This window comes from Thermobia domestica, chromosome 2 (genome assembly GCF_964235325.1).
Source record: "Thermobia domestica chromosome 2, izTheDome1.hap1.1, whole genome shotgun sequence".
Taxonomy (NCBI): Eukaryota; Metazoa; Arthropoda; class Insecta; order Zygentoma; family Lepismatidae; genus Thermobia; species Thermobia domestica.
In genome coordinates, this window is record NC_137455.1 from 341,058,129 (window position 1) to 341,074,563 (window position 16,435).

General features: G+C 36.4%; 1 protein-coding gene across 2 annotated transcripts in view; it reads right to left on the bottom strand.

The window, feature by feature from the left end:
• The window catches only part of NPF (neuropeptide F), a 289,046-nt gene that overhangs the window by 18,183 nt on the left and 254,428 nt on the right, over positions 1-16,435 (bottom strand). For both annotated transcript variants that reach the window (XM_081749187.1, XM_081749188.1), the window contains one exon: positions 12,983-13,031. In XM_081749187.1, coding sequence (XP_081605313.1) covers positions 12,983-13,031 — 49 coding nt within the window. The remainder of the gene's footprint in view (positions 1-12,982; positions 13,032-16,435) is intronic.

Below are 16,435 nucleotides of genomic sequence, written 5' to 3' on the forward strand. Positions count from 1 at the left end.
TGGATCAGGGACCACAAAATTTTTGAACGGTCCCTAAATCGAGTTTTCATATTTTCTATGGAATAAGCATATCATACTGAGTTAAATGATGGTTTAGATTTGGTTACTCTATATGTAGTTCTCCAGAAAATTTTTGACTGAAATGTAATATATTGGATCCTTTGATCCAAAAATACAGAAGAAAATACAAAAAAAAATATATTGCCCACAGTTACAATTGAGAGAATTTGCTATTATTTTAATGTTTGTTATAATTATTAAGTGCACATCTGCTTAGTATTGTAGAAAACTGATTGATAAAATTAACGGAGTACCATGATGCATCAGTGCAGTCAAATCTTAAAAAGTTACTGTGATTTACAATGTCGAACTTGAGCCCCCTCTTGAGGGGAAAGTAAACAGTTGAATTCACAGAAACAAACGACCTGGTGGTTTGTCCATTGTTTCCAAACCAGCTAGCTGTCACAAACCAAATAGCTAATTCCACATAGTCATTAGAGATCAGTCAGCAATTGGAAGCTGAACGCCTGCAGCTATGAAAGAGCTAATAGATTCGTATTTATCATCTAAAATGAACAAGTGTGCACTGAGATAGAATTGAACTTCATGAAGTAACACAATGCTTTTGATACGTAAAGGTTGTATTTGATATGCTCAATATCTTTAATCTTTCTGTTAAATACAATATGTAGTATCTTAACGTGTTTTATTAATTTTAAAACTGAACTGAGGTGGACACAATGTACACAGATGTCCAACAAGGGAGCAAAGGGGTGACTTTTTCCATCATAGACACACACGGCGGAAGGCAATAAGAGAAGGGAAATTATCCTTCACTGGATTTTCGAAACTTGTTCGGTTCTTTGAAATAGAGTATATATATCTCAAAACAGCCTTACTTACTCACACACTATAGTATTTAATGAATTTACTGTATGAGTACTGTAGTTGATAAAGTTGTGGAATGTGCGCAGTGGCGGATCTAGAAGGTAAGAACAAGGGGGCCAGGCAGAAGCCAGACTATGCTAGTATATCATGAGTTTACTATAAACTTTCAAAAATATATAAATAATGGCTTAATTATTTTTCATATTAATATTAATTTATTGGACTAGAAATACATTGTTTAAACATATTAATGTCGATTCATGGTCGGAAACAAGAAATATTAAATCAGAAATAATTATGTACTTATAACGTCAAAAGAAAAACTATTGTCCAGGAACTGTTGTATATATATAAAACAATTCTTCTCAGAGTATAAACACCTCATCCAGTTCCTTGCCAGGTGGTAAAGTGCCAAGGACCGACGAGACGTTACCACGTTGGATAGAAACGGATATGCGCTGTATTAGATAAGATGTGGAGCGAACTTCGCCGGAAACACAAGAAATGCGTCTTCCTACCTCCCTAATGAATTCAAGACTTCTTGCACCCCAAGCACTACTGGTTTCAATAGCGATTGGAGTGAAAACAAACTTTTCGAGAAGGTTGTTGTATTTTCTTTGCTTTTCAGCTTCTCTGCGATTAGCAACAGCTCCAGCGTTCATTACTGACAGAGGGAGACTTGAATGAGCGTATGTATCAGCACATGTGAAGTCCCACAATAAACATTTACCTCTCATCCATGGAACCAGTGTCATCCCATCCGCTTAAATTATTTTTGTTATTCTAAAAACTGTGGAGCCAAGGCCCCCCTGGCCCTGGGCTAGAACCGCCACTGAATGTGAGCAAATATTTCTTATTTTAAATTGTGTAATCGTGACTTTGCTTGTGTTGGTCTCCTCTTCCCACCATCACTGGAAAAAAATCCTTCTGGCTTTGCTGATTCTCATTATTTAAGTATTAATGATGTTTCTTTTGCAGCAATAGAATGATTACTAATTCCATGGCGAACGAATAGATAACAGAAACAAAATTACAATAACATTTACAGTATATTAGAAATCAACCTACTTCAACTACCTATGTTCACCCAATTTAGCAACGCTGGTGCCATCTGTATAGCTGCTCCAGAACCACGAAACCAGCGTCTTTTTCTGTGTGATGTTCGACCGTGCAGTTGGAGTGTTTTGTTGGGCCGATTGTGAACCGTGAATAGGAAAGGGTACATTTCACAACAAAACAACGCATTCGAGCGTCGCCTGAGATGCTTCGGTAATTCATCGACTGGTAATATGTTACGTAGTTCATCATCATACACGGAAATTATCACCGAACATTCTGGCAATTTCTTATTGTGGCTCTCTGGCAAGGTACTACCGTGTTTTGTCGTCGTTGATGAGAACGTTTTCTGCATTTAATGTCGCCGAATTGTTGACGTGGGGAACTTGGAAGTGCGTAAGGTGGACAAAAATGTAAAGATGAATCCCACCTCAAATGGACAGAAATGAATGTATTTGGAGAAAGAATATGGCTAGCTGAGAGACATGAGCTATGCCAAAACTTTGATATTTTATATGATGCTTCCCGATCATAAGCTATTCATTGCCTGTTCTAACAAACAAAATAAACTACTAACTGTTTGTTTGTTGTCTAAAGAAATTGCAAAACGTTAATTATTAAGAAACGTTTGTTGAAAATGTAAAATTATTGGTTGTATGATATTTTAGGATAATTACAGGAAACAAACAGAAAATTCAGTCAAGGTTTTGAATTTCCTTAACAACAATTCTAACCTTCACAAATCAGTCTCCCACTCCTCCCCACTCTGAGTGCGGCTTTGATTAAAACATGTTGCTCTTGTATAAATTATAACCTTTAAGAACAAAAATAATTGGTACCGATAAAAGGTATAAATTTTCAACCTTTTTTTTAATCTATCAACCTTCTAGAATTTCAATGACGTAAATTACATATTATGCTACTCCGCGTGGGTACCTCTGGAAAGTTTGGTAATCGCAGAGACAAAAATAAATATTTAATATTTTGTTTGTCAACAGCCCTCCTGTAATTTTCATGTTCCAATAAATCTGTATTGAATTTCAGTTCTAAATATACCTTGGTTCATATATGTGAAACTTTTTCTCTATGTTCCTTTCTCCCCTGCTATTTATAAGGAGTATTTAACAAGTTCGTGTTTTTTTCCGCAATCTGATCTAATTCATTGGAATTTCACGTTGTTTTTCATCACCAAGGCTACAGTATGTAGTAATTAAAGTAGGATGCTAGCCAATGCTTGGGTTTGTATTCTATGTAAGCAGTATCACGTTTAAAGAAAGGATAAGCTTTAGCAATTTGGTCATAAGAGGACACAATAAATAAAAACTTATGCAGGAAAGTGTGATTCAGAATACCATACAATTTAAACATCAGAAACATTTCATATATACGAGGAACAGTCAAAAACTTCCCGGAATTTTGTTGTAGTATACGAACAGTGTAGCTAAACGGAGGAGTGTGTAGTGTTGCAATTTCACAGATCGAGCAACGCGCAAACATCAAATGAGTTTGATAAGCTTAAAAAACAGTTTAGCACCATCGGATATTTGGCTCTTACCACAGCTAAAAATGGGCCTTTCCCGTTTCGCTAACGTAGAAGAGATCAAAACCACTGCGACGTTAGAACTTTGGAAAATACCAAAAGAGGCCTCTCGTCGATGTTTCTATCAATTGTAGCAGGTGGAACAAGTGTGTGTGTGTGTGTTCCGAAGGTGCCAACTTCAAAAGCGATTAAGCAAATGTGTCATTATATTGTGGTAATGAAGAGCTACAATAGATTTCCGGGAAATTTTTTGACTGTCACTTGTAAACTAGTGATGCTGTACATTACAGGAGCGAGCGGAAGTTCTTTTTTTTTTTTTTTAATTAGATACTTTACTTTCATTACCTTACCCATCAGTACCCAAACTTAACAGATGAAAATCACGCTACCTAAACCAATTATCATGAAATATTTCTTTTAATCGGGAGTGGAATTGATTCAATCCTACACAATCTACTGGTTTGAATAGTAAGGAGTACAGATTGTGTGAAAACTTTAGGAGAGTTATTGCAGTATTTTTTTTTTTTTTTTTAATCGGGGAGAGTAGAGAGTAGGAAGTTATGTCGTCCTTTTATTATTCTCGACCACGCGAGCACCCAGAAATTTTTGTTGGGAAAGGTCCATGTTTCGGGGGGGGGGGCAGTTATAATACTACAAGACATTACGTATATGTAGTATAGAACAGGTATTATTCTGCACCTGGTAAGACGATAAGTAACCGTTAAGTATTGCCTCACCTATATTCAGTGGCGTATTTACGATTTTGTTTCGGGAGGGGCTTTGCTAACTTTCGGGGGGGCTTTGCCTGGAAATGTGAAAATTCTGCAAGATATTTCATTTACTTTACTAAGTAAGATTTCGGGGGGGGGCTTAAGCCCGGAAGCCACCCCCCTAAATACGCCACTGCCTATATTCTCAGAAAAGGGATAGAACTAGGTTGTTTTTATAAGAAGAGTACAGAAGTGTAAGATCAAATCTTCTTGCCATATCAACCATTTCTCTGTTAAACAAGCATAATTTTATTTTAAAAAAGGGTATAAATGTAGTATATCGAGGGCACGGTGACTCAGTGTAAAACGCTTACCTTCGGTGCGTAGCGTCCGTGGTTCGATTCCCGACCATGTAAATTTGTGGTGGACAACATCGTGTCCGTGGGTTTACGCGGGGTATTCTCATTTCCTCCCACATTCTCATTTCCCCAATTCTTCTATCATCATTCAATTGCCTTAATCATCCTTAGCCTAAAGGGCATAATCGTGGGACGTTAAACTAAAATACTTCATTTCATTTTTTTTGCGAACGGAATTCTGGAACGGATAAAGTTAAGATTACAACGTAGCACTGTGACTAAATATAATGTAATAGTATTGTTTTTTTTCATTTTCGACTTTTGATAATATATTACACTGGCGAATGTCTGAACTGATCCACTTCATCCTCTCCTTTACTATAGAGCTCCTCCGTGGCTAAGCGGTTAGCGTACGCGCCTTTGGCGTGGGATGCCCGGGTCCGATTCCCGGCGGGAGCTCATGTGGTTCGGATTCCACGTTAATCAGTAGGTCCATGTCTCATATAGCCTCGCTGCTGAATGGGACGTTAAACTGAAACTCAACTCAAAGTCAACTCAACTCTCCTTTACTATATATACGAGTTCGCAGATAGTCATTGTTATGGTATTATGCTAGCAGATGGTCATTAATGTGGTATTATACTCGCAGATGGAGGCATTGTTGTGGTGTGATGCTCGCAGAGACAGTTATGGTGTTATGCTCGCAGTCATTGTATGGTGTTATGCTCGCAGATATAGTCATTGTTGTGGTGTTATGCTCGCAGATATAGTCATTGTTATGGTGTTTTCCTCGCAGATACAATCGTTGTTGTGGTGTTATGCTTGCAGATAAAGTCATTGTTATAGTTGTATGCACCTCAAAGAGTCTGTAACGGGAAACGGTGGATCTACCTGTCTCCTTTGATTATGTATCCACGCAAAATTATCAAATATTGAAACATAAAGTTACTTTAACACTATTGTGGTAAAGATCAATTGAAGCTAGAGTATTGTTCGATATTTTGAAATATTTCCAAATGAAAAATCAGACATTATAAAGGTTTGGAAAATAACATTTACAAGTCTGTCAGAAGGCAAACAAGAAGGCGTATCATGTTCATTTATTTCGCAACACTGTCTGGTCTGTTCAACGAGATATGAAAGAATTCTAAAAGTCTTGCGTAATCGAAAAAAGGAATTGGTTTTCCTCTCCTTAACACTTTTCTACGAAGTATTACGTAAATCCTACACGTGCAATGGATTTCTCGCTTCAGTGCTTCATTCGAAAATGCGACAAAACAGGAAATAAAAGTTTCTGCAACCAGAAATACACCAGGCATACATTCTGTCTGGTTTAAATGTCCCGGAAATAGATCAATAATAAAGCTATTATTAAAATTGGATTTTCAGACAGCGTCCGACTATGCTAGAAGGCCTTACCAGCAGTGGCAAAGTCAGTCAAAAAGTCACTTGGGCCATAACCGGTAATCCGCTGAATCTCGCTTGTCAAACCCGGTCTGATCCGATAATCCGGAGACAGACCCAGACAGACCAGAAGCAGCCAAAGTAGCATTACTACATAATTACTAAACACAGGTTTTTGCATATTTGCATTTTTTTCTAGTGTGATATCGATATGCTGTCGTAGCACGTTTCCGTTACAACTAATTTTCTAATGTAATAACCAAGTTTTGAAGTGCATATAATTCATGTTTAGAAAGTTAATGCATATTTCGAGCATTACTGCATATAATTCCATAACTCAGAGAATTGTTTTCAAAAACTTCGTTCACTAAAATCAGTTGCAGCAAGAAAGAACTTTGAGTTCGTGGGTACTGAATAACCTGGTTTATAAGTTTAACTTAATACTTTGTTAATTGAATTATTTCGTGGAACTTCCGGGCTTATGTGAACAGAGAAGAGGGTTTGTGAATCAATATTAAGTCCAAACAAGACTTGTTATTTGTTTGTAGGCGAACATGACTTACTTTAACTCAACAGTAGTATTAGTTTTCAGTCTGTTTTGTGTAGAGTCTACAACGTGTTTCAGGTTGTGATGCCGAAACAAAAGTCTTTCAACTTATTCTCTTGCAAGCAATGGACGGGTGGTGAAGAAACTTTGTAAATTGATGCGAAAAATGTATTCTATACAATTTATGCGAAAAGGAACACCACACGTACACTCAGTGCTAACAAGGGAAGGTCACGAAGTGGCTCCCCAGAGATCCGAACGAGACAATTGTGTTTGCATTTGATACGTTATAACAAGATGAATCCCAAAATTATACGTGCCACCGGTCGGAATATCATGAGTTAGAACATATTTTGTAATGTAAAAGCTATTAGCTGGCAGAATAGTTTGAACTGGGACATTTGTTCGAAAACGGTTGGGTATATGAAAAACTCGACTAGCACGTATCCCATCATCTTCAAGGGCACACTTTTTGGGGTAACAATTTCCCCCAGAGTCCCAGACGGGGTCCAAATCAAAAGTTTCAAATGGAAAATTTGGTTAATTAGCAAACCGTTTGAAAGCTGTTGAGAAATGAAAGAAAATGAAAGAAGTCTCGATTTCTACGACAGCCCTATTAAAAATGGCGGCAGATCAAAATGTAAACAAAAACTTAATTGAAAAGTCCATGTCCACCTGTATAAATCGTAAACGGTGAGACAAATGTGAAAACAGGAAAGCACGTGTGGCATTATTTTCAAAATACAACGATTTAAAGTTAAAACGTCTTATCTTAGTGCCCCTGCGGGGTCCCAGGTGGTGTCCAACTCAAAAGTTTCGAAAGCAAAAGGGGTTAAGAAGCGCATCGTTTGAAGCTGTTGTGAAATGAAAGAAGATGAGTTCCCAATGACTGACTAATTTATGTATGTTACAGTGTTAGAGCTGTTAGAGCTGCTGCCTGGTGTCAACAACTTTTGTACTTCGGTCGGGTCACTCGTAGATCTCTTTATTTCAATGAATGAAGATGTAACATAATTAACATAATTTTCAGCTGTGATTGTCAGATGCAACATAATTGTCAGCATCTATATACAAACTCATTTTCACAATGGCAGCCAATGATACGGCTTTGACTTTTTTGTGGATATCTACTATCAATATCATAAAATTGAAAGTGACTATGTTGTGACTTAATACCCCTTATGCAGAGTCGTTTTGACGTATGATTAGCATCATACTAAATGACTGACTACTGTGGGAAACATATGTTAGTCGAACTCTTTAGTATGGTACTAATCACACTTCAGAACTACTCTGCATACGGCCCAATAACTCTTGAACCACTCGGCCGATCTCTATCAAATTTTCAACATGGATGAGGTTTGGAACTGGGATTTCTTTTATAATTTCACCTTGAGGGTAGAGATTAGGGCTACTATATAATCGACAGTAATATCGGTGGTTTTCGATCATTTATAAATGTTCCTCCCCCTCCTTCCTCCCCTAAGTTGCACCGTCAAAGTGATATGACAAAATCATCGCAGGCCCGAACCTCATCTATGCTGAAAATTTGATCGAGTTCGGTCTTGTGGTTCTTTACTCTCCATGTGAATGATGATGTTTCGTCGTCACTTGGTCACACCAGGTCTATCCGGATCTCTCCAGCTCATGGGACTATGGATTACACTGAGTTTACCCGGATCCACTAGGTCATTGGTATACTCGCGTCACTCCGGTCATGGGTTTGTCCGCGTTACCGGATCTGGTGGATCATGGTTCGTGACCCGTTCCCTCACTCCTTTCCAGAACAGATGGATAGAACAAGCCATTCCACCGGAGGGCAAAATCTCAAATTATGGCTGAAAAATGAAACTCTGTCTACAAAATGACAGCGTGTGTGGTATTAGGCTCCGAGTCTCAACACTAACCCTGAAACCTAACTATTTACTCTATCATTCTCTTCTACTACTCTCTGCCGAAATTCCACTTTTTAATTTTTGGGCCTAACCAGGTTAGGTCCCAGTACTTATGCTACAGAGACTATTAATCTGGTAGAAAAGCTTCTTTCTCTTTGAGGATTCCTAATTTAGACCAGCAGGTCTATTATAGACTTTGCTTGGAGGGCGAAGGGTAAGGTTTTCCAGTGATATAAGTGGCCTTTTAAGTGTTTAGCTCCCGGCGTAAGCATACGGGAGCTTATATTTTCACTCCAAGATCAAGAGTATCATAATCACGATTATTATCATCATAGGTATTCTGCTACTATTGGCAGGTCACTTTATTTCTCAGTGTGTATATTTTTCGTATTTCTTGGTAACTACCGGCTGGTTCTGAACCAAATTTAGTGGACAAACCCATCGTCTAAGGAATAATGATCGCTATATTTAGTGCCCGCGTTCGACCTGGGAGGTCTAGGTTAGGCGTGTATGTTGTACTTTATTTTTCAATAGATACCGGCTGGATCTGAAAAACATTCCTTGGGCAAGAAGTCTATCTTCTAAGGAATAAAGATCGCTATATTTGGAACAGTCTTGGGTCGGCAACAGAGGCTGTGTTTCATAGACGTGCACGTCGGGAGCTTCTTAATTCAGTTCACTTCGGTTTGTTCACAACTATTATACTATAGGTTTGATTCATCAAACTCAAGGGGCCTCTTACCCCTTAAATAACTCCTAAATTGATAATCTCGTGCACGATTTTGGGTTAGTGTCCCTAATCTCAGAGTACATGAGTCACAGTGGATCAAGTCTGAAGTCATTTGACAATGACAGTTAAACTTAGTAAATGTGGAAAAAGTGTTGAAATTCTTATACTCAGATGGAAGGTATACTGTGCACTGTGAAGATAAGTGAACTTTACGCAAAACAGCGCTACAGTTTACAATTTTATTTCGACAAAGACGTATATGCTGTACCGTAAAGAAATTTATGCTGTTTATAGGTAAGACACGCTATCAAAAGTAACTGCCAAAAGATGGTTCAGTTGTTTTCGCTCTGGAAATTTATGTCTAAAATTCTACTTGTAGTGGGCATGTAAGCATTAGTAGACGACATTCTGTGAAAAATCGAGCGAAACCGGCATATAAGCAGTCATCACATCGCCAGTCATCTAAACATCAATCACCAAACAATCTTACACTATTTGGAGAAAGCTAGTTATAAAAGGAAGATTAACGTTTGCATGTCACGTGATCTGTCTCAGAAACATTTACTCGATCAAATTTCTATCTACAAATCTCTACTAAAACGTTAAAACGATCGAGCCATTTCTGAAGCGATTGATCACGAGTGATGAAAAGTGATGAAATCTTTGACAACAGTCCGAAAAAGATAGTGGTTGAAGCATGGAGAAGCTGCATCGTATGTGGCAAAGCCCACATTGACGTCCAGGAAGGTTATGCTGTGCGTTTTGTAGGGTTGGGAACGCATCGTGTATGAAGTTGCTGCCCCAAGGCAGAATGATAAATTCAGGCCTGTACTATTGACAAACAGCGCGAGTACACCTAGTAATTTAAAAAGAATCAGCCGGAGCTAGTCAACAGAAAGGGTTTCGTATACAACGCTGACAACGCCAGATCACATCCATCTTTGACGACCCCTCAGAAATTGAGAGAGCTTAGATGGGAGGTTTTAACGCATCCACCCTATATCCCGGACCTGGTACCATCAGATTATTATTTGTTTCAGTCAGTGCTGACTCTTCTGAATGCTGTTAAGTTAATTTCACAAGAGACCTGTGAAACCCACGTGCCACAATTTTTTAATCATAAACCACGGAAGTTCTGTAGGGACGCATTTATGGTATTGCTGTGAAAATGACAGGTCATCGAACAAAATGATGCATTATTCTCAAGTTACAATAATTATTTTTACAATTTTGATCTCGAACGGCTTAATACTTCCTTGGCAACCGAGTAGTATGTTGTTTATTAAACCTTGTAAATTTACACCATGAGCGAGAACATGGAATGTTATTTTTTAATGAAAAGAAATAAAGAAGGGAAGAAAAGAAAGAAAAGCGACGAAACATTGGGCAATACTTCGATAAAAGCAACCATCTTGTAGTTTAATAAAGGTCCTTCCGTAGCTATGTTGTTTGCTTAGGTTCCTTTGATTCTAAATCCAATTTCCACTTCGAACTAATGTAGTTCGGATCCCAGTTCACATCTCATGTAGCCTCAGTGATAATAAAATGCGCATTTCATGTAGCCTCAGAGATAATAAAATGCACATCTCATGTAGGCTCAGTGATAATAAAATACGCATTTCATGTAGCCTCAGTGATAATAAAATACACATTTTATGTAACCTCAGAACTTACAAAATACACATTTCAAATAGCTTCAGTAATAATAAATTACATATTCCATATAGCCTCAGTGATAATAAAATACTCATTTCATAGAGCCTCAGTAATAATAAAATACACATCTCATGCAGCCTCAGTGATAATAAAATGGACATTTCAAGTAGCCTCAATGACGATAAAATGCACATTTCATGTTGCCTCACTGATAACAAGTAACATTGACACTACAATCATTCACGACGTCTACACTAAAATCATCCAACCGAACTATTCTTCAAAATAAACAAGTTCATGGCAGTTATGTTTTAGTATCAGTTTAGCCAAGTGAAAAATTTGTCCTTATAGAATATACACTGTGTTTTCCAAAAGAATGACCTGATTTTAGACGGTAATAATTACAAAACATTGGACGTGAAGGCAAGGAAATGAGCGTTGTTTGAATGGGCGTGGACTAGAGTTTCAGAAAATCGTCGTTGGATGTCAGTGGGTTTTCTCAGTTTGTAGTAAGATTGCGTCCACTCAAGAGAAGGCGTTTTGTGTGCGGCAATTTGCAAAAACTTGAGTCAGTGATTTCGGTCCAGCGTGGTTTCCGTTGGCGGTTTATCATTTATCCGCCAGCACCGAAAAACATTCGTAGTTGGTATTGCCAATTTAAAGAAACAGGATGCTTGTACAAACTTCCGCCTCCAGATCAGCCTCCGATGAAATGATCCGAATTTAGCCATCGTCTAGATGTTGTTCGTGCTTGAAAAAAAGAGCATTTGTAATAGCATAGCTAAAACGTGAAGATTTTGTATTCTGCAATTTATCCCATTTTTGTGGTATGTTTTTATCAATAAATATAGACTTTTAAATCAGATCCATTCTTTTTGAAACACCCTGTATTTTATCTTTGAGTAAAATACATCGGAACCTCGATTTTTGTTTAACACTCTAGTCTTATTTTATACCTTTCTTTTTTTTTAACGGAAGCTCCCCTCCTTCTTAACAGGTATTCTCTACCTCATTTTGTTGTTGTTCCCATTAAGTCAATCTGTTTAATTAACTCTGCACACAACTTCTCAAAGGAGTTAATGACTTCAAGAAGAAAATCGAAGAATCCACTTAACAGAAACAAGCTCACTTTCTATCTCAGCATTGGAAAATATTTTGAGCCTTATTCTTATTGACACAAGGGAATCTAAATTTATAAGCTTCTTTACTGCTTCAAAATTATCAGATTACCAGTTACACATTAGTGCTTTAGTCATTAAATGTTCAATCATTGGCTTGGGTGGCATCTGGGGCGTTCATTTGGTTTCGTCTCTGCAGAAAGACTGATAGCCATTTCTACTGTTTCGAGACGGGCGTGGTATATGAATAAATAGCCGATCGTTGCGTTGAGGACGTGTGGTATAAAAAACACTAAATCCGGACGAAAAGGACGGCTGTAGTTTATAAGCTTTATTTGCATTTAATTTGTCAAATATATCTTTCTATCTATTACAATACTAAAAGTTCAGTTTCAAAATCATTTTATTTATTTTATTTATTTATATTCGCGTCTCTAAAGAAAGACTTATTTAAAATTGCCACCTCTAAAGATAATTTTCAAGTTGCATTCTTCAAAAATTAATGTCTTTCAAGTGCAATTCTCATATACAGCTGTATTGTATATGCAATGGCTTATCCTATAGTTTAAGAACTGGCAAAAGAGCGTCTTTGCAATGAAAATTATTTTTATAAGTGAAAATTTATCATCCCTGGGTTATTAGACATCTTCGTTTTAATTTTTTGTCTTTACCAGCATTGTACGCAAAAAAGAAAAAGCTGAGAAGGAGATACAGATGTAGAAGTGCAGGCTGTTTGTTTCATTAGTCATATTCAAGGACTTTCATAAAAATATATTGTAAGCTTATTTCAGAAATTAGGCATGCAAATAGTATATACAATGTTAAGATGGCTGTCTTGAAACAGGAATTGTCAGTAATTTCCTAAAGACTCCAACTTAGAATAACTTTGAATATTAAATACTAAAAATAAAAATGGAATTGAAACAAGAAACTAGTTACATCACATTACTTTTATAATATTAATAATTTTTATGATATTGATAACTTTTATAATATTAATAACTTTTATAATATTAATAACTTTTATGATATTGATAACTTTTATAATATTAATAACTTTTATGATATTAATAACTTACCGCAGAAGCATCTTCAGGAACTGGTCGAAGCTCCATTCGCTTGCCAAACCTAAAACAGAATTCAATAAACTGTTAAAATATCTGCTTTATAAAGATACTATTACTAACAATATCTTAAAAAGTAATTACCATCTTTGCCGGCGTAGTTGCACTTTTCTGTTTACAATTTCGAAGAAAAATATTTACAGTTCATGTTGTGAAGTTGTTTTTAAAATATAAAGTGTTATTTTAGCAAGGGATATTATGTAAATTTACCAATGCGTAACTAAATCTGGAATCACGTCTAGTAATGTCAGAGTAAAGCATACGTACTATGAAAAGGTAAATAAAACGGTAGGATCCAAATTACATTTATCAAGCCACTAAACCAGAGATGCAAATAACCACTCGCCTACTCGCCCGGGGCGAGTGGTTCATCAATGTGGACGAGTATTTAATATCATATCGAAGGTAAGTAAATGATTTCCATTGTGGAATGTGGGCTAGTAAAATTTTGTTGCTTATTTGCATCAATGCACCAAACATAGCGGGAATGCTGTGATACAGCATAAGGAAGCAAAGAAGACTTCAAACAACACAGAATCGGGGATACTTATTTGAGATTCAAATAATCAAAATCTTTATATCGACGTATGTGACGCATTCTACTTACTCTCAAAGATATAAAGACGTCTTCTATGCCTCAAATACGATAATGCTTCTAGTACTATCAAATCATGAATTCTTACTGTTTTTAATATTTCAATGTAGTATTATACAGTATAACGTTCTATTCAGTTCGATTCATCTTAGTCAGCTCTGATTTGTCAAGAAAGAAAGAAATATGAAGCTTACAGAAGACAGTTTTACCTATGAAAAAAAAAATACATTTGGAAATGGAAGAAAACGGGAACAGAAGACCGAAACGGATCGAGAACAATTCTGTAAACTATATTGCAGCATACTTGAGAGACAGTTTAATTTATTACTACTTGAATCATTCACTCTTTTTCTAATTTCAAAAATATATAGAATATGAACAAATAATTGAATCGGAGATTTAACAAAAAAATAATGAATCATTTCACTACATTTTAAACACACATGTATAAATTCAATTTTAAGTTTTACTGCACCCAATTTGATTTTCACTGCTAATTCTTTAATGTTATTAAGCCGTGAAATTCAACTTTTTATGCAAACAAAGATGCTAACAAAGGCACACATACACGTTTACCAAGATCATTATATGTACACAAAGAATCATGTACATGCAAGTAAAGATGGGTGTGCGTTTAATAAATATAAAAAGAGAATAGAGAAATGTATCTAACTTTTCTGCATTCAGTTCCAAAGTAAGTAGAACGGCACACAAAACAACAAAACTTTATATCTCATCTAAGTGTATATATATAGGGTGTTTCAAAACAACACCAACAACACTTGGGAGGTGATTCCTGACACCAAGATAAGATGAAAAGTATACACCAATCTAGCTGCACAAATGCATTCTTTCAGAGTTATAGGCTGCCGAAAATACGAAGAAATGAAGTGTAAAGGTTCGTAGCTCCAATACTATAGGACCTTCCGTAGCCGTGTAAAGACTTCGCTTAGGAACTAATATTTGTCCTATCTAAATACCCATGTTTCAGATCCTGAGGTACTTCCGCAATCATTTTTATAGAGATAGTTGGTGAGTGCTTCAAATCAGATGCCCGTAGACAAACTGCCTCTATAAAAAATGTTGCATGAGTACCTTAGGATTCTGAAACATGGATATTTGGATAGCGCGCACTTTAGTTCCTAAGTGAAGTGTTGACCCGACTACGTTACGTCCCATAGTATTGGAATTATGGAACTTCAAAGTTCATTTTCTCATGATTTTGGCAGCCTATAACTCCGAAAGGAAGCATTTGTGCACCCATGTTAGTCTATACTTTACGTCTTAACTTGGTGTCAGGAATCACCTCACAAACGTTGTCGGTGTTCTTTTAAACACCCTATATATTAATATAAATAAATTATTTAATATAGATAAATTATTTAGATAAATTATTTAAACGTAAAATTATTTAACCGCTGAAGTGATCTTAATGATTTTTGTTACATCCTAGCCTAACTACTTTTTATCACAGTAACTTTCTGGAAGTGATTATTCTAAGGGGGAATGGAAATGATTATTCAATCATTTGTCCTAAAATACAGTATATCATGAGCCGGTCAAGTTACAGGGATGAAACTCGGTAGATTAAGTAGTCATTACATATAAGGGGACACATGTCCCAGTGTTTTGAGGAGAGGTAGCGGGCATTTTCTACATAAATAAAAATGAATGTAGCGATGTTTGGAGGTCAACTTGTCCTAGAACGCTGCACTGAATTTAACGATTTTTGGTACATAGGTGACTACGGCCTAATTTAGGAGGTTTAGTTTTTTTTTTATCATATTAACGGTGTGTAGTGTGAGGAGTAAAGGATGGACTGGAACTATCACTTGACTCGACAGGCATTTGTCATTTTGTCTGTCAGTCTCTCTATTTCGTGATAACCTCATGTAAAAATCTTCATTGGTTGTCCAGTGTATATAACCTGCTTGCCTTTAGTCACCGAGGTTGTGAGTTCAATTTTCAGCACTGCCAGCACTACAGTGGCTCAGATAACACTGTAAACTGTAGAGCTTATCCCATATAGCCTGGCTGCTGCCAAAGGACGTAAATATCAATCAACACAGCTCTCGTAAAATTTATCTGAATTTGATTAAGAGTCTTCATCCCGGCGAAATTAAAATACCGCTAATTTTACAGTAATTATGTGATAACTTCAAATAGATAAAAGATAATCGAAATGTGGAACAAGAGCGCCCTAGACAATACTTTTTTACATGAGATACCGTTATCACGACTCACTTATCTGCTTTCGATTTCGAGCCATTTTGAAAATCGGCATTTATTTTCGCGTTTCTAAACAGCTGAAAACGGAAAGCCACTAGATGACTTGTGATAACGGTACCTCACGCAAAATAATATTGTCTAGGGGGCTCTTGTTCCATATTTCAATTATCTTTTATCTATTTGAAGATATCACATAATTATTGTAAAATTAGCGGTATTTTAATTTCGCCGGGATGAAGACACTTAATCATGGCAACCGCTTTTCTTCAATCTTAGGAAACAAGTCTATTGTTTGACCTGAAATCAATCGAGAATAAGATGGTAGAAGGGACTAAAGTACGCCATATGTTGAAAATTTATACTTTTATGTAATGTAATTACAAAATAAAATTCCGGTATAAATTTCGTTAAGAAAACAATTGAGTTTCGTTTGGCACTGTAAAATTACAGTAGACTTTCAAATTATGGGGATTCAATACCTAAACATGAAGTAGTACATCTATAACTAGGTTGTAGTAGAAGTAGGTTGCAGTATATTATTAAAATCAATGATAGAACCTATTCTTCAGACGCTGAATCCATAT